At 45.5% G+C, this 19,128-nt stretch overlaps 1 protein-coding gene across 1 annotated transcript in view; it reads left to right on the top strand.

The window, feature by feature from the left end:
- Window positions 1-986: 986 nt before the first annotated feature.
- The window catches only part of RSL1D1 (ribosomal L1 domain containing 1), a 78,600-nt gene continuing 60,458 nt past the window's right edge, over window positions 987-19,128 (top strand). Inside the window, exon 1 of the mRNA XM_068244699.1 lies at window positions 987-1,083. Within this exon, the coding sequence (XP_068100800.1) occupies window positions 1,081-1,083 (3 nt within the window). The 5' untranslated portion in view covers window positions 987-1,080. The remainder of the gene's footprint in view (window positions 1,084-19,128) is intronic.

The raw sequence follows: 19,128 nt of genomic DNA, 5'->3' as shown, positions 1-19,128 counted from the left end.
CCCTGCTGACCCTCTGCCTCTAATACTTTCAGCCATAGACCCTAAACAAGCATGCAGCAGATCAGGTGGTTCTGACATAATTGTCAGATCTGACTAGATTAGCTGCATGCTTGTTTCTGGTGTTATTTAGACACTTCTGCAGCCAAACAGACCAGCAAGGCTGCCAGGCAACAGGTATTGTTTAAAACGAAATAAACATGGCAGCCTCCTCACTTCAGTTGCCCTTTAAAAAAGAAGCCTTTTGGACTAGGAGGTTGGGTACATTTGGAGCGGGTGGATTGAACGAGTATGACCTCAGTTTTTGTATTTAAATTTACATTGGACCTTTTTATTCTAGAGTAGTTTCATCTTTCACATCTCTCATATTCATATGTTTGTCATGTCTCTTTATGAGGTACTACCGGTATATGGTTTTATTGTAATCAATGAGCGGATTTGGTGAGAGACTATATTTATGCCATTTCCCCCCCCTTTTTTTCTCTTTTCATTTGAGCAGAGCACACATCTCACCTGTGTCCTTTTGGGTTCTCTGGCATATATATATGTGGGGAACATTTAGGGACATATCTTAAGTGTAGGTGACAATTTTGCAGCAGCAGCAGCATCATTTTATTGATGCAACTTGGTTGAGAACTGCTGCGTTCCAGGTGGTGACACGCATAGTGTCACTAATGTGCTATGACAGTTCCGGACCCTTTTTTGCCGCCCAGCGAATTGGATTGGCAACCCCTTACTGACATAATTTCGGGGTGTGCCGATCGGGAATAGTTAGCCCGCGCAGCGTTGATGGCGATTGGCCGCATGGCACTGATGTAATTAGGGAGAGCTTCTGTAATATATGTGAGGCAACCCGCTGCCTACTCGTGATTGGTGGCTTGCTGGTATGACAAGCAGGGGGGCGAGCGGCACCCGCGATTGGAGGCTTGTCTGTGTGACAAGCTAGGGGCATGCCAGAGCGGGGGTTTTCCCTATTGGGTGTATGGCGAGTTCTGTAATTGATTGCCTCTTGGATCACATGCGTGTGGGCGTGTTTATGTGTCCGGTAAGCTGTGTTTTTGACCTGAACCCGTCCCTTCACACATGGTGAGTCTGCGCTGAGCGCTATATCTGACTTTACATATTTAAATGTTATGCCTTAAGTCTCCCATCAGGTCCGCCTTAGACATATTTAAGGGTGTTCTGGTGTCATTTGATTTATATGGCTGATGCAGTTGAAGAAGGGCATAGTCCCCAAACAGCGGTCTGTCCTACTGCCATTTTTGCACTTTAAATAAAGAGCTTTAATACATATGAGCGGTGCCAACCCTTCTCGTTGTGTGGATTTGCTGCTCCCCAGGAGGCACTGGGCTAGGGCCTTGGCATGTTCCAACAGTTGGCTTTCCGATGCTGCCCTCCATCTCTTTGTCTATAATTCTTACTATGGGCTGCAGGCATGGGGGGAGGGGGGTAGTTAGGAAGAGTTGAGTGTCCAATGGACAAAGACTCCCTATTTTGAGGACAAGTCAGGCTACTATAGCAAGTTGAATTTTGTTTACATGAACATAGTCTTAAGATCTGCAAAATAAGACATGAGATTTCCATTCTGATGTCCACAAGAAAGTGACTACAAACTACCAACAAGAACAAAGCTTTTAATTCAATAATATTGATTACAGTCAGTTAATCACTGACCGCAGGTTTATTTCAACATACAATCAATTGGGCAAGTGGGAAATATTATGACTGTATAAAATCTGTAATAGATGCTGGTATTAAAATAACTAGTAATTCATAGGAGAAAATCAATGTATTCTGATGGGACCAATTAGTATTATGCAAATGAAAAGCTAGAAACAGCGAATTGCTTATAGATGAAAGTATTGGAATAGACTTCTTCACCGATTCCTCACATCCTTTTGTACATTGACAGATGATGATTGCAGTTTGGACAAAAGTGGTCCCCATCCTTACAGAAGTCTACACTGAAGGGAATGAGGCAACATCCCAGCCAGCAGCTGCAAAAGACAATCCCATAAATGTGCCATTTACTCAGAATTATTTAGAAAGAGGAGGTAGAAATTTGGCGTTTAAAGGGCATCAGGAACGCAACGGATCAAAAAGGTGTACAAACTGCAAAAACCCAGACAGTGGCATGGCAGAGGGGGATCATCAGCAAAATATTCACCAAAAATATGTATTTTACGCAACAGCTTTTTAAATGGTTTTTGAAAGAGATGTCAAGACAAGACAAGACAAATAACATTTATATCGCGCTTTTCTCCTGGCGGACTCAAAGCGCCAGAGCAGCAGCCACTAGGGCGCGCTCTATAGGCAGTAGCAGTGTTAGGGAGACTTGCCAAAGGTCTCCTACTGAATAGGTGCTGGCTTACTAAACAGGCAGAGCCGAGATTCGAACCCTGGTCTCCCGTGTCAGAGGCAGAGCCCTTAACCATTACACCTTCCAGCCACCAATGGCTGCCAACTTTAGCAGTTAATAGCAAAGCCCTGTACATGCTAGAATCACCAAATTAGCAGAGTATGTTAAGCAGAAGAGTGGAAACAAGAAGTAAAATATAGACATGGGCTTTGGGGGAGAGTTGGCCGCTTCTCTCTTCCAGAGCCACCCATACCATGGACTTCTCCACGTCAGTAGTCAGGAGAAGCTCTCCAACATTTTGCTTCTGGATGTATTCTATCATGGTAATAGCTTTACAGTGTTCTCCCCAGATTGTTTTTCAGCCGGGTGGCATGAAAAAGTAGCCGGGTGGTGTTGGATTTCATAAGGAGGGGGGATTTTTCCATTTCACGTGTTGCAAATGCTACCTCCCCAACATGAAACACAGCAAACGGTCCATCCGATACATGAAAAGCAGCAAACGGTACATCCCATACATGAAACATGGCAAACGGTCCATCCGATACATGAAAAGCGGCTAACAGTACATCCCATACATGAAGGGTGGCTAATGTTACATCCCATACATGAAACATGGCAAACGTACATCCCATACATCAAGGGCGGCTAACGGGACAGCCCATACATGAAAAGCGGCTAACGGTACATTCCACACATGAAACATGGCAAACAGTCCATCAGATGCATGAAAAGTGGCAAACGGTACATCCCATACATGAAAAGCAGCAAACGGTACATCCCATACATGAAAAGCAGCAAACGGCACATCCCATACATGTAAAGTGGCTAACGGTACATCCCATACATGAAACATGGCAATCGGTCCATCCGATACATGAAAAGCTGCAAACGGTACAACCCATACATACTGGGCAGCAAACTATACATTCGATACATGAAAAGCAGCAAACGGTCCATCTGATACATGAAAAGCAGAAAACGGTACATCCTATACATGAAGGACAGCTAAGGGTACATCCCATACATGAAACATGGCAAACGGTTCATCCCATACATGAAGGGCGGCTAACGGTACATCCCACACATGAAACATGGCAAACAGTCCATCGGATGCATGAAAAGTGGCAAACGGTACATACCATACATGAAACATGGCAAACGGTACATACCATACATGAAACATGGCAATCGGTACATCCCATGCATGAAAAGCAGAAAACGGTACATCCCATACATGAAACATGGCAAACGGTACATCCCATACATGAAACATGGCAATCGGTACATCCCATACATGAAGGGCGGCTAACGGTACAGCCCATACATGAAACATGGCAAACGGTACATCCCATACATGAAACATGGCAAACGTACATCCCATACATGAAGGGCGGCTAACGGTACAGCCCATACATGAAACATGGCAAACGGTACATCCCATACATGAAACATGGCAAACGTACATCCCATACTTGAAGGGCGGCTAACGGTAGAGCCCATACATGAAAAGCGGCTAACAGTACATTCCACACATGAAACATGGCAAACAGTCAATCGGATGCATGAAAAGCGGCAAACGGTACATCCCATACATGAAAAGCAGCAAACGGTACATCCCATACATGAAAAGCAGCAAACGGCACAATCCACACATGTAAAGTGGCAAAAGGTACATCCCATACATGAAGGGCGGCTAGCGGTACATCCCATACATGAAACATGGCTAACGGTCCATCTGATACATGAAAAGCAGCAAACTGTATATCCCAAACATGTAAAGCGGCAAACGGTACATCCCATACATGAAACATGGCAAACGGTCCATCGAATACATTAAAAGTGGCTAACAGTACATCCCATACATGAAGGGCACCAAACAATACATCCCATACAATAAAAGCAGCAAATGGTACATCCCATACATTAAGGGCGGCTAGCAGTACATCCCATACATGAAACATGGCAAACAGTCCATCTAATACATGAAAAGCGACTAACAGTACATCCCATACATGAAGGGCACCAAACAATACATCCCACACATGAAAAGCAGCAAATGGTATATCCCATACATGAAACATGGCAAACGGTCCATCTGATACATCAAAAGCAGCAACCGGTATATCCCAAACATGAAAGGTGGCTAATGGTACATCCCATACATGATGGCGGCTGTCGTATCGAGCGCCCGGTGGCCGCGCATCACTGATATTCAGGAATCTCCTGCTGGGCACCCCAGAGTTGACATGTGGGGCACCTCAGCCTAGCACATGACAGCATTCAGGCCAGGACTTAAAACAGCAAGGCGGCCCGCCACCTAATTAGCCCTGGGGAGAACACTGCTTTAGCTGAGTTGTCACTGCTGGGGAAAACATTTTTATTCAAAAAGACCTTGTAGTTTGTGAGAAAACTACAATTTTGAATACTTCAAAGAAAAATTTGTTTTTGAAGTCAGCAAAATTACATTTTGCAGCACAATTCAGAATGTCATTGCTCTGGGGCTTGCTATGCTTAGTTTAGGAAGTCAAGGGCTGGGAATGGGATTGACGTGTCACTGTCTGTTGCTTGTTGGGGCAGTGATTGGAGTGATCAGCATTCTCTATCATTCGTCTGGGAATCGAGAGGATATGGCGCTGGATCATTTCTGAGGATATTGTTATGGCAGTAATGAAAGGTAAGTATTTATCATTAATTAAGATTAATAAAGAACTTTTCTTGTGGTTGTGTTTTTATTTCATTTTAACGCTTTGTGTAAATAAGTAAGGGGTACATCAGTACCCCCATACTCATTTCACATGGGGAAGGGGTGGGTATCTGGGTGTCCCCTTCTTAAAGGGGACTCCCAGATGCCACCATGAACCCTTGCCCGGCTGTTGCTCCCTCTACCTGGGCACCGGAGGTGAGGAAGAATCCCTTGTCCATGTATTGGACAAGGGCTCTGGGGGAGAGGGGGAGGCTTGGCCACCCCTCTCTCCCAGAGCCTCCCCCGCATACCATGGACCATGCAGGTTATTATAGCTCAGGCTGCGGAGCGCCACGTGGTCTGGGCTCTGCAATCTGGCTATCCCAGCCTGCATACATGACAAGAGATTAAAGGATATTCGAGGCAATAAATAAAATCTAGCTTTACTTACCTGGGTCTTCTTCTAGCTTTACTTACCTTGAAGTCACGTGTGTCCCTCACCACAGCTACAGTCTTCTCCCAGGTCTCACTGGCAACCACTGAAGTATTGCCGACCCCAATGGGTTGACGTCTTCGGCACATGCACGCCGCTCCCACATCATCGGGAGTGTACTGCGCCTGCAATGTTGGTGCACTCTTGCGCATGGTGGGTGCATGCTCCTGCATGTGCAGAAGACGCAGCCCCTTCGGGGTTCAGCGGTTTTTCTGAGGCTGTTAGCGGGACCCGGGAGAAGTCTGTAGCTACGGTGAGGGACACACGTGACTTCTAGGGGCTGGAAAAAGCCCAAGGTAAGTAAAGCTATATTTTTTTCATTGCCTCTGATACTCTTTAAAGATGCATTGGAGGCGAGGGGGGCACATTCAAAACATGAGTAAGGATGCTCTCCATGTGAATTCTCTGATGTGCAAGGACAGATTTCTAAATGAAACATTTCCCACACTCTGGACATAAATATGCTAAAAAAATTAGCATATTGTGATAAAGTTCATTATTTTCTGTAATGCACTGATAAACATTAGACATTCATATATTTTAGATTCAAATACACACAACTGAAGTAGTTAAAGAGAGTCTGAAGCGAGAATAAATCTCGCTTCAGACCTCATAGATAGCAGGGGCACGTGTGCCCCTGCTAAACCGCCGCCATCCCGCGGCTTAACAGGGGTTCCTTCACCCCCAAATCCCCTCGTTTCAGCGGGGGAGCGCTTCCTGGTTGGGGCAGGGCTAACCGCCGCAGCCCTGCCCCACGCGCATCTGTCAGCGCGTATCTCCGCCTCTCCCCCGCCCCTCTCAGTCTTCCTTCACTGAGAGGGGCGGGGGAGAGGCGGCGATGCGCCGCTGATAGACGCGACTGGAGGCAGGGCTGCAGCCGTTAGCCCTGCCTCCAGGAGCGACCAAGTCTGCGCCCAAGTGTCGCAGTGGGGGGTTTGGGGGTGAAGGGACCCCTGTTTAGCGGCGCTATAGCGGCGGTTTAGCAGGGGCACACGTGCCCCTGCTAATTATGAGCTCTGAAGCGAGATCAATTCTCGCTTCAGAGTCTCTTTAAAGCCTTTTGTTGTTTTAATACTGATGATTTTGGCATACAGCTCATGAAAACCCAAATTTCCTATCTCAAAAAATTAGCATATTTAACCCGACCAATAAAAGAAAAGTGTTTTTAAAACAAAAAAGTCAACCTTCAAATAATTATGTTCAGTTATGCACTCAATACTTGGTCGGGAATCCTTTTGAAGAAATTACTGCTTCAATGCGGCGTGGAAACTAAAACATTTCCCACATTCTGGACACAAATGAGGATGTTCACCTGTGTGACTTCTCTGATGAGCAAGAAGGTCAGTTTTCAGGCTGAAGCATTTCCCACACTCTGAACATGAAAACGGATGCACATCTGTGTGATGTCTCTGATGTGTAATGAGGTTAACTTTCTGTCTGAAACATTTCCCACGCGATGGCCACAAATAAGGACATTTTTCCATGTGACTTCTCTGATGCGGAATAAGATTAGCATTCTGCCTGAAATATTTCCCACACTCTGGACACAAATAGGGACATTCACATGGGTGATTTCTCTGATGTACAGGAAGGTCCGCTTTCTGGCTCAGGTTAGGAGCACACAACATAGCTTGAAAGTCTGCGTTTTATGTCATGTTTTTAAGTTAATGTTGCGTGCATTTTTTGTGCGTTTTTGGTACGATTGTAATGCGTTTTTCTTGCATTTTAACCACTTTACCCCCAGCCGTACGGATTTCTCCATACCTTTTTCCATCCTTTTACCACCAGGGACGGAGAAATCCGTACTTCCTGCTCTCCCGCCACTGCCCGCGCTCCTGCTCGCTCATGTGTGCACTCCCGCTCGCATGCACGCCACCGCCCGCTCGCCCAGAGATCAATGAACAGGAAAAAACATTCCCGTTCATTGATCTAAGCCCTGCAATGATCCGCTGCTTCTATGAGAAGCAGCGCGGTCATTGTGAAAAAAAAAAACCTTTACCAGCCTCATAGCACTTCCTGTAAGCGTCCTTCCGGACGCTTGCAGGTCGCATAAACAATAAGTTACTGTGGCCATCTTGTGGCCAAATAGTAAAACTACACCCTAAAGCATTTTTCACATACAAAAACATTAGTTTTACACAAAAAATTAACTCATTACCTCCCACACTCCCCAATTTGTTTTTTTTTTGTAATTAAAAAAAAATAAAAAAATTTACAATTCAAAAAAAATACATAAATAGTTACCTTAGGGACTGAACTTTTTAAATATTTATGTCAGGAGGGTACAGCACTGTTACTTTATAAACTATGGGCTTGTAATTAGGGATGGACGCAAAACTGAAAAAAATGCACCTTTATTTCCAAATAAAATATTGGCGCCAAACATTGTGATAGGAACATAATTTAAACGGTTTTATAACCGGGACAAATGGGCAAATACATTTCATGGGTTTTAATTACAGTAGCATGCATTATTTAAAAACTATAATGGCCGAAAACTGAAAAATAATGAATTTTTCCCACATTTTTTCCTATTTTCCCATTAAAACATATTTAGAATAAAATAATTCTTGGCATAATGTCCCACCTAAAGAAAGCCTAATTGGTGGCGGAAAAAACAAGATATAGTTCATTTCATTGTGATAAGTAATGATAAAGTTATAGACGAATGAATGGAAGGAGCGCTGAAAGGTGAAAATTGCTCTGGTGCTCAAGGGGTAAAACCCCTCAGTGGTGAAGTGGTTAATGTGTTTGCGTGTCGCATATACAAAACGCATGTATTTTGTATGTGTTTTCTATGCGTTTTTATATTTCCATTTATGCAAATCCCTAGGAAGACAACAGGAAGGGGAAATACAGCTAAAACAATTATTTTGGGGGAAAACCGCAAATAAAAATGCATGGAAAACGCATGAAAAACGCATACCTTTGTGTTCCCATTGACTATTATGTGCATTTTTCATGCGTCTAAGAATATCATGCAACTACACCAGCGTTTTTAAAAATGCATGTTTGAAAACGCATGTGTTGTTACATGCGTTTTTTCCCTGCAGCCCATACACTTCCATTAGCTGCAAAAAACGCAGCGTTTTACGCAACGCTACCGTTCCTGCTATGTGTGCACCCAGCCTGAAACATTTCCAACACTTTGGACACAGTGTCTTCCATGTAAGTCTTCCATGTGACTTACACACAAGGGAATCTGAATCAGAATAGAAAGGGAAAGGAGGTGCTGAGGGAAGTGGTCAATTCACATACATAAAAAAGTTAACCCTCTGAACTTATTCACGTCAAGCAGGAACCTGTAGTAAAGATAAAAACAACTTGCAAAAAATTTGCACTCAGTTGCACTATTTTGCATTACATTTGCATTCAGTTGCACTAATGGAGGATGTTCGCTTCCAAAATGGTTTGCAAACAAAGGATTTTGTACTACACTCTTTCACCGCAAATCCACGATCACTGTCTTTATTTGTGTCCCCAGTGTCGGAAATGTTTCAGTCAGACAGCTGACCTTGTTCTACATCAGTGAAATGCCACAGATGATCTTCCCTATTTGTGTCCAGAAAGAGGGAAACATTTCCCATACTCTGGACATGAGTAAGGATGCTCATTAATGTAATTTCTGATGTCTATGACGATCACCTCTCCAACAAACATTTCCCACATTCAGTAAACAAATAAGTTCACCTGTGTGACTTCTCGGATGTGCAAGAAGGTCAGCTTTCTTGCTGGAACATTTCCGACACTCTGGACACAAATAAGTACACTCTTCCATGTGACTTCTCTAATGTTTAAGAAGGTCACTTTTCCCACAGCAGCATTTCCCACACTATGTCATTTTTTCTTAATTTACATTTTTCATGGCCAAGTCACAGTTCCTTGTCACCCATGTAGACTAGGATAGTCAGATTGCAAAGCCAAGACTGCATGGGAGAGAGAGGTGGCCAGGCTCCCCCCTTCCCAAAGCCCTTCTCCAATCCATGGTCATTGACGCCCTTACCTCTGGTGCTCCGGAGGAGGTGGGGGCATCGATGCCCTGGGGGAGTTCATGTTGGGATCCCTGAGTCCCCTTTAAAGTGAACCTCCAGACTAAAAATTGACTCAGCAGCACTGGAAAGGCCTGGTGTTTCTTTAACTGTTTCACAGCATCAGAACTTTTTTTCTCTTATACAAGCCTCATTTTTAGCTGCACAGAAAAAAACTGCCCAGGCATTTTTCCCCTAATGCTGTGCAAAGCATGATGGGATTTCTGATGTTGTTGTTCTCGTTCTGCTGTTTTGGTGCATTATTTTTCTTTTTTTACAATTTGAATTTGACACTTGAAGCCTAGCACATGCAGCTGGGAGGGGTGATCAGGACACAGGACAGTTGGAACTCTGTCTCATGCTCCCTGTCACCTCCTTTCAACCAAAAAGATGGCTGCCCCCATGACAAAGATGGCAGCCCCCATGAATCACAAACATTTGCCTGTTCTTTTAAAACGGGGTGGGTAAGAGATTATATTACCTATCTATTCTAATTAACATAACTAATGTAACTTAATGACAGTATGTTTGTTTAGGCTGAAGTTCCCCTTTAAGAAGAGTTAAAATTAAATAAAAATGCAACCAGGAGAAAAGTCCTTAGCCCTTCACACCAGTCCTGCTAGTTAGTCCTGTCATGCCTATCACATTGCTTCTCTTTCTCCTTCCCTTACAGCAAGGCAACCCCTCCTGTTCTTCTCGTCTCTGGTGGGGCACTCCTAGGGGTCGTGAACTGGTGGGCACCAGGCAGCAACATAATCCGCCAACCATAAGAGGTGGCGGACCATCTTCCCTTGTGGGGTGCACTGCTGAAGAATCGTGCTTACTCCACACCCTGGGAGTGCCCTCATCAATCACCAATGCCGAGATTAATAGAACCCCAATACTTTGTCCAGAGACACTTCCCAACCCGCCCCCTCTGCTCCTCCAACACTATGAATATCTGCCCACGACATCATTTGCTTACTCGCAAGGCTCCAGGACTTCTCCAGAACAGCCATTACTCTATGAAACTCGCTCTCTCCACTCTTCAGGCTCACGTTCAACTAATCAAGCAGCAATCAGCCCCATTAAACTGCTAGCACATCCCCCCTACTGTGTCCCACTCCTATAAGCCTTAGACTGTAACCCAATATGTCAAGGTCCTCTTCCCCATGTGCTTTTATCTGGCTTCATATGGACTCGGAAACTGGTCTTCTATTTAAATCTCTACCTTACAATCTGGGCACCATGGTTTATTTTTTCACTTTTTCCATTCTTTAACCCTGTGTTGTCCCCTGTTTAATATTGTTCGACACTGTATTGTGTCCCCTATCTATTGTATAGTGCACTGTAATGCTGTCTGTTAGTTCTTAATAAATAAATTTAAATAGTAATAATTAGCGCCTTATTAATTATGGCCAGCCTTACCATAAAGCCAATTAAATAGTTTGAATCCTATGACAAAATCTAGGGGGTGCCAGTGTCAACAGTGTGCGTTGTGAGCAGAGTACAGTGCGAGAACTGCTACAGCACTAATGCTAACATACAGCGCGGTGAAGGAGAACCGTTACTAAATACTAATGCTAACTTACAGCATGTAACGATCGGTGTAACACAGAGAGGATCTGATTACCGGTGATCTGCAGAATCACCGAGAATACAGATATATACCCGATTATTGATGATCTGCAGTATCACCGATAATCAGATATATCTCTAACCTCTGGACACCTGAGTAATATGAGTGTTTGGTGCAACAGTAATACTTTGAGGAGGGTCCCCGTAAAAGGGGGTACAAGGCAGTATGGGATACTGCCTAAAGAACAGGTTCCTTCCAAGGCCTGAAGCTCCCCAAGGGGAGGAGACAGGCTGAGAGTGGGAAGGACCAGAGTGTGAGTGACACCAATGGTGGAGTGTCACTGACAGATCTGTGAACTATCTCTAAACAGAGGAGATAGTTCTCGAGGTCGGACTAGCCAGGTCGGCAACAGACAGACGGATAAGGTACAAAGACAGAAGGCTGATTCGGTATCCAAGACAGGCAGGGTCTGGCAACGTGATATCAGATATGCGTGGTACCGAATCAGAAAGCAGAGGGATGGTCAGGAAAGCAGAAGGTCATAACAGATTATATACAATGCCTAGTCTCGGTGTGAGCTCCGTGATCATCAACACCCTGGAACTAGTCTGAAGAATAACAGAATGATAATACAAGTCCCTAATCTGGGTGTGAGGTCCGTGATCATCAACACCCTGGAACTAGTCTGAAGTATAACAGGTTGGTAACACAAGTCCCTAATCTGGGTGTGAGCTCCTTGATCATCAGCACCCTGGAACTAGTCTGAAGTATAACAGAGATATAACAGAGATATAACAAAAGGTCTGAGTGCTTCCACGTAGTGATCGCAACGGCAGACAACCAGAGAATGACCAGCACCCAGTATATATAGCAAAGTGCTCTCCAGCGCCTCCCCTAAGTGCTGGACCAATGGGAACTGGTTGAATCGTCAGCTGACCGGCTTGGTCAGCTGACTCCCTTCTGGCTGTCATAAAAGTTCTGCCTCTCTGCGCGCACGCGCGTCCTTCTGAACCTGTGTGGACTATCAGTCCCAGCCACACCAGACATGTGCTGCAAATCACCCTCCGTGCTGGACGCGGAAACCGCCGCACCGCTATCAAGGCATGCGGCGGTTCCTCCGCGTTCGGCCATGTTAATGGATGTAGGCCTACGCGTGCAAACCGCCGCGTTGGACGCGGAATCAGCCGCCCCGTTCTGAGTACACGCGGTGGCTTTTCCGCGTTTCCTCACAGTACCCCCCCCCCCCAAGGAGTGGACTCCGGACAGCTCCTACCCGGTTTCTCAGGATGTAGGGCGTGAAATTCCTTCTTTAATTCATCCGCATGCATGCGGCAATCAGGTATCCATGTTCTCTCCTCAATACCATAACCCTTCCAGTGAACCAAATACTGTACTGAGTTCTGTACAATGCGTGAATCTAAAATCTTTTCCACTTCATACTCAGGTTGGTCATCCACCATCACAGGGGGAGGAGGAGTGGAACCTACATGCACTGCTGGCTTAAGCAGGGATACATGGAACGATCTTACACCACGCATACTGGCAGGAAGATCAATGGCATAAGTAACATTGTTGATTTTCCTGGTTACTGGGAAGGGGCCCACAAATCTGGGTCCTAACTTGGGCGAAGGCTGTTTTAAATTCAAATGACGGGTGGACATCCAGACCAAGTCTCCTGGCTGAAACTTCCACTCTATGGAACGTTTCTTGTCAGCTTGACCTTTCTGACTCTGAAAGGCCTTCTCAAGATTCTTTTTCACGTTCCCCCAAATGTTCTTAAATGACTTTTGCCAAGCCTCCAAAGCTGGAGTGGAAGCTACAGGCAGTGGGGAGAACTTAGGCAACTTCCCAGTTACCACCTGAAATGGAGAGAATCCAGAGGAAGAGCTCTTTAAATTATTGTGTGCAAACTCTGCAAATGGCAAGAACTTGACCCAATCATTTTGCGCATCCGCAACATAACACCTGAGAAATTGTTCCAGTGACTGATTAATTCTCTCAGTCTGACCATTTGTCTGTGGGTGGTAGCCCGATGAAAATGACAGTTCCATGCCCAATTGATGACAAAATGCCCTCCAAACTTTCGAAACAAATTGGACTCCCCGATCGGACACTACATTTTCTGGGATGCCGTGTAGCCGGAAAATGTGCAGGATAAAAAGATCGGCTAACTCCTGAGCCGAGGGGAGTCCTTTCAAGGGCACGAAATGGGCCATTTTGCTGAATCTGTCGACTACCACTCAAATGACCGACATGCCTTCAGACCCCGGGAGCTCACCCACAAAATCCATGGATAAGTGGGTCCATGGTTCACTCGGGGTGGGCAAAGGCTGCAATGTTCCCACAGGTGCCAGACAGGAGGGTTTGCTTTTCGCACACACTGCACATTCTCTCACATATTCCTTGCAGTCAGTTGCCAATGAAGGCCACCAAGCACACCTAGCAACAAGGTCCTGTGTTCTGGAGGCCCCAGGATGTCCAGCATTTTTGTGGGAGTGGAAAAACTGCAATATCTGGAGACGAAACGGCAATGGTACAAACATGACCCCTTCAGGCTTTCCCTCAGGAACATCCTGCTGGAAGGGACTTAAAGTCTCCATCCAGTTCTTCCAGGTCTCTGTGACTGCCAATACCACTTTCTGTGGGATAATAGTCTCTGGGTCTGAGGGCTGTGCTGTCTCTGGCTCAAAGCATCTGGATAAAGCATCTGCTTTAATGTTTTTACTACCCGGAGTGTACGTAATTACAAATCTGAATCTCGAGAAAAACAGTGACCATCGAGCCTGATGGGGACTTAATCTCTTAGCCCCCTTAATGTATTCCAAATTTTTGTGATCAGTGTAAACTGTATGTTCTGCTCCTTCTAGCCAATGACGCCATTATTCAAAGGCCAATTTAATGGCTAGGAGCTTCCTGTTGCCTATATCGTAGTTTTTCTCCGCTGGTGAAAACCTACGAGAAAAATAGGCACACGGGTGTAATCTTCCCTGCAACCCAGATCGTTGAGACAGCACAGCCCCTACCCCAACCTCTGAGGCATCCACCTCTACAATAAAGGGATAGGATGTGTCGACGTGTCTCAAGATGGGTGCAGAACAAAACAGCTCTTTCAGCGTGGAGAAAGCAGCCAAAGCCTCGGGGGACCAGTGATTGGTATCTGCCCCTTTCTTAGTGAGACTGGTGAGGGGTGCAATGACTGTGGAGTACCCCTTTATGAACCTTATATAGTAATTTGCGAACCCCAAGAACCTCTGGAGGGCCTTCAATCCTACTGGCTGAGGCCACTCCAGGACAGCAGAGACTTTGGCAGGGTCCATAGAAAGGCCCGAGGTGGAAATGATATACCCCAGAAAGGCGACAGATGTTACCTCAAAAATGCATTTCTCCAACTTCGCATACAGCATGTTTTGTCTTAGCTTGTGCAACACAAATCTGACATGGGCCCTGTGTTCTGTAAGGTTAGCTGAGAAAATTAGTATATCATCTAGATATACCAGGACAAATTTACCTAAAACCTCCCTGAACACCTCATTGATAAGTTCCTGAAAGACGGCCGGGGCATTACACAACCAGAAGGGCATCACCAGGTACTCGTAATGCCCATCGGGTGTGTTAAAGGCCGTCTTCCACTCATCGCCCTCTCTGATCCGTACCAGGTTGTATGCACCCCGCAAATCAAATTTTGAGAAAATCTTAGCATTGGTGACCTGAGTAAACAAATCGTCTATCAAAGGTAATGGATAGCGATTTTTTACTGTGATTTTATTTAGACCCCGATAATCAATGCACGGTCGAAGGCCTCCATCTTTTTTCTTCACAAAAAAGAAACCTGCTCCTGCAGGTGAACGGGAAGGGCGAATGAACCCCTTAGCTAAGTTATCGCGGATATACTCCTGCATGGCCAATTTTTCCGGCCCAGATAAATTGTAGAGGTGACCTCTAGGGGGCATACAACCAGACCGGAGATCGATGGGACAATCGAAAGGGCGATGTGGAGGAAGTTTATCGGCTGATCTAGGACAAAACACGTCTGAGAACTCTGAATACTGAACTGGTACTCCCTCCACGTGAATCTTGGTCTGGCCCAAGGTTACCTTCGCCAAACAGTTATGAAAGCAATGGGATGACCAGCTCGTTAGCTGACCAGTGGCCCAATTTATCTGAGGGGAGTGGAGTTGTAACCAAGGCATGCCCAGAATGATCGTGGAGGTTGTCATGTGTAACACAAAAAAATGCAAATCTTCTCTATGTAACACCCCAATAACGACTCCCACCTCTGGAGTCTGCGACAGTGGACTGTTACCCTGCCGTGGGGAGTCATCCACTGCAGTAACTTGAATCGGTGGTTTGACCGGTATGAGCGGAATACCCAATTTCTTAGCAAATTCGTAATCCATAAAATTAGCCGCTGAGCCTGAGTCAATGAAGGCTTCAGTGACTTCAGACTTATCTTCCCATGAAATAGTACAAAGAAGAAACAAACGTTTCTCATCTAGGGGTAAAAATTGTACGCCTAGAGTATTACCCCCAACTACACCTAGGCAGTAGCGTTTCCCGATTTCTTAGGGCAGTTCTGCACTCTATGACCCCTTTCTGCACAATACAGATAGAGCTGCTCTGATATTCTGCGTTTCCGCTCCACCTGAGACAATTTGGACCGACCAATCTGCATTGGCTCAGGGAGAGGTGATGCAGGGGGAGTAGGAGTTATTGGGAGCACAGCATGGGACACCATCCTCACGTGGTTTTTACCCCGGGTCTGCCTCTGATAGCGCAGCCGACGATCTATTCTAATTGCCTCATCGATAGATTTGGGTTCAGGCTGACTTAACATAAGATCAGAGACCTTGTCTGACAACCCTGATAAAAAACAATCTAAAAGGGCAAGAGTATCCCACCTGGCCGATACCGACCATCTCCTAAATTCAGCAGCATTATCCTCAACCAGACCCTTGCCTTGACGCAAAAGTTTGAGCTTCCGCTCAGAAGTCGAGGCAATGTCTGGGTCGTCGTAAATTACAGCCATAGCTTTAAAAAAATCTTCTACAGAGGCCAGGGCTGGGTGACCGATGGGGAGACTGTATGTCCAGGTCTGGGAATCGCCAGATAATAACATTTTGATAAATGTAACCCTTTGGGCCATAGTGACTGAAGACTTAGGTCTTAACTCAAAGTATGATAACACTCTACTTCTAAAATTTCGGAAGTCATATCTGTGACCGGAAAATCTTTCGGTATGTCTGTGCTAGGAGGAGATCGCACTTCATCCACAGCCGTCTGGAGGGTTTGTACCGATCCAGATAAGACGTCTATTAACATCCGGTGGCTACCCAGCACTTGGTTGATGTTATCCACCGAAGTGGTAAGTGTGCCCAGACTGCTGGTGAGTGCGTCCATTTGTGTTTGGTCTGCCGTTCTGTAACGATCGGTGTAACACAGAGAGGATCTGATTACCGGTGATCTGCAGTATCACCGAGAATACAGATATATACCCGATTATTGATGATCTGCAGTATCACCGATAATCAGATATATCTCTAACCTCTGGACACCTGAGTAATATGAGTGTTTGGTGCAACAGTAATACTTTGAGGAGGGCCCCCGTAAAAGGAGGTACAAGGCAGTATGGGATACTGCCTAAAGAACAGGTTCCTTCCAAGGCCTGAAGCTCCCCAAGGGGAGGAGACAGGCTGAGAGTGGGAAGGACCAAAGTGTGAGTGACACCAATGGTGGAGTGTCACTGACAGATCTGTGAACTATCTCTAAACAGAGGAGATAGTTCTCGAGGTCGGACTAGCCAGGTCGGCAACAGACAGACGGATAAGGTACAAAGACAGAAGGCTGATTCGGTATCCAAGACAGGCAGGGTCTGGCAACGTGATATCAGATATGCGTGGTACCGAATCAGAAAGCAGAGGGATGGTCAGGAAAGCAGAAGGTCATAACAGATTATATACAATGCCTAGTCTCGGTGTGAGCTCCGTGATCATCAACACCCTGGAACTAGTCTGAAGAATAACAGAATGATAATACAAGTCCCTAATCTGGGTGTGAGGTCCGTGATCGTCAACACCCTGGAACTAGTCTGATGTATAACAGGTTGGTAACACAAGTCCCTAAACTGGGTGTGAGGTCCTTGATCATCAGCACCCTGGAACTAGTCTGAAGTATAACAGAGATATAACAGAGATATAACAAAAGGTCTGAGTGCTTCCACGTAGTGATCGCAACGGCAGACAACCAGAGAATGACCAGCACCCAGTATATATAGCAAAGTGCTCTCCAGCGCCTCCCCTAAGTGCTGGACCAATGGGAACTGGTTGAATCGTCAGCTGACCGGCTTGGTCAGCTGACTCCCTTCTGGCTGTCATAAAAGTTCTGCCTCTCTGCGCGCGAGCGCGTCCTTCTGAACCTGTGTGGACTATCAGTCCCAGCCACACCAGACATGTGTTGCAAATCACCCTCCGTGCTGGACGCGGAAACCACCGCACCGCTATCAAGGCATGCGGCGGTTCCTCCGCGTTCGGCCATGTTACTGGATGTAGGCCTATGCGTGCAAACCGCCGCGTTGGACGCGGAATCAGCCGCCCCGTTCTGAGTACACGCGGCGGCTTTTCCGCGTTTCCTCACACAGCATAGTGAAGGAGAACCACTACTAAGTACTAATGATAACTTACAACACAGTGAATGAGAACTGCTACTAAGAGCTTATGCTAACTTACAGAGTGGTAAAGAAAAAATACTACTAAATACTAATGCTAACTTACGGCGCAGTGAAGGAGAATTGCTAAGAAATACTAATGCTAACTTACACCATGGCAAAATCACACAGGGCATTAACTCTTCTAAAAGAGGTGCTCAGACTGCAGTGGTACATGTAATCTATCTCAAATAATAATTCGGATGACTACAGCTTCCAGAGGTGCACCACAGCACAAGGACAGCTCCGGAGTAATCCTGGTGAAATCATACAGGGCATTGACTGAACCTGTGGGACCCCTGGAAGAGGTGATGTCCTGTCCTCCACCCAGCTCCTCAATCACAGAGGGGTCTTCAGAGCAGGTGGGCAGTCGAGGTAGCCTAACAGATGGTCACCTCTCCGCTGTAGGCCATCAGATCAAAGTGGATGACTCCACATTTTGACTGCAACAGGAAGTTTACACATATTTATTTAATTTCATTCAAACTAAATACATACATTCATCTAGCTAAATCTAACTTACAAAGCTCTCCACAATCTCTCTCCTTTTTACATCTCCTCACTAGTTTCCAGATACCAACCCAACCGCAATCTCAGATCTGCCATGACGTTCTTTGTTATTCTCCTCTGGAATTACCTCCTTGCATTCACGTATACAAGATTTTGCATGTGCTTCACCCCTCCTCTGAAATCCCCTGCCACAACACATCCGTCACTCTCCAACCTTTTAAATCTTTAGATATGCGCTCAAAACTCACTTTTTCCATCAAGCATACGCTCTACCTTAGGCCAGTTTCCTGTTGACCTCAGGCCAAGTTGTACTCCTACTAGATCAGAGTTCCCCAACCCTGTCCTCAAGGCCCACTAACAGTACATGTTTTGCAGGAAACCACAAACATTCTTAGGTTAGGTAATAAATGTTTCACCAGAGCTAATTAACTACCTCTATGGATTTCTACAAAACATGCACTGTTGGTGGGCCCCAAGGACAGGGTTGGGGAACACCTAAACACACTGCCTTTAGGTATGAATGTTGTATACTACCCAACCTCTTGCACACACCCCTCCCCCCCATTCCATTAGATTGTAAGCTTGTAAGGGCCGGCCTCTCTTACCCTTTTCTGTCTTGGAACTTGGTAATTACAGTGTCAAAATACATATGAAAAACGTGTACCAATTCTGTATTTTGCACCAATGCTGTATTTTGTATATCGCTGTATACCGTTTTCTGTATTATTTTATACACCCAGTGATTGTTTTTTACTTTGTGCAGCGCTATGGAATATGTTGGAACTAAATGATTCAATAAT

This window comes from Hyperolius riggenbachi, chromosome 7 (assembly GCF_040937935.1).
Source record: "Hyperolius riggenbachi isolate aHypRig1 chromosome 7, aHypRig1.pri, whole genome shotgun sequence".
Taxonomy (NCBI): domain Eukaryota; kingdom Metazoa; phylum Chordata; class Amphibia; order Anura; family Hyperoliidae; genus Hyperolius; species Hyperolius riggenbachi.
This window is presented reverse-complemented; position numbering and strand designations above follow the sequence as displayed.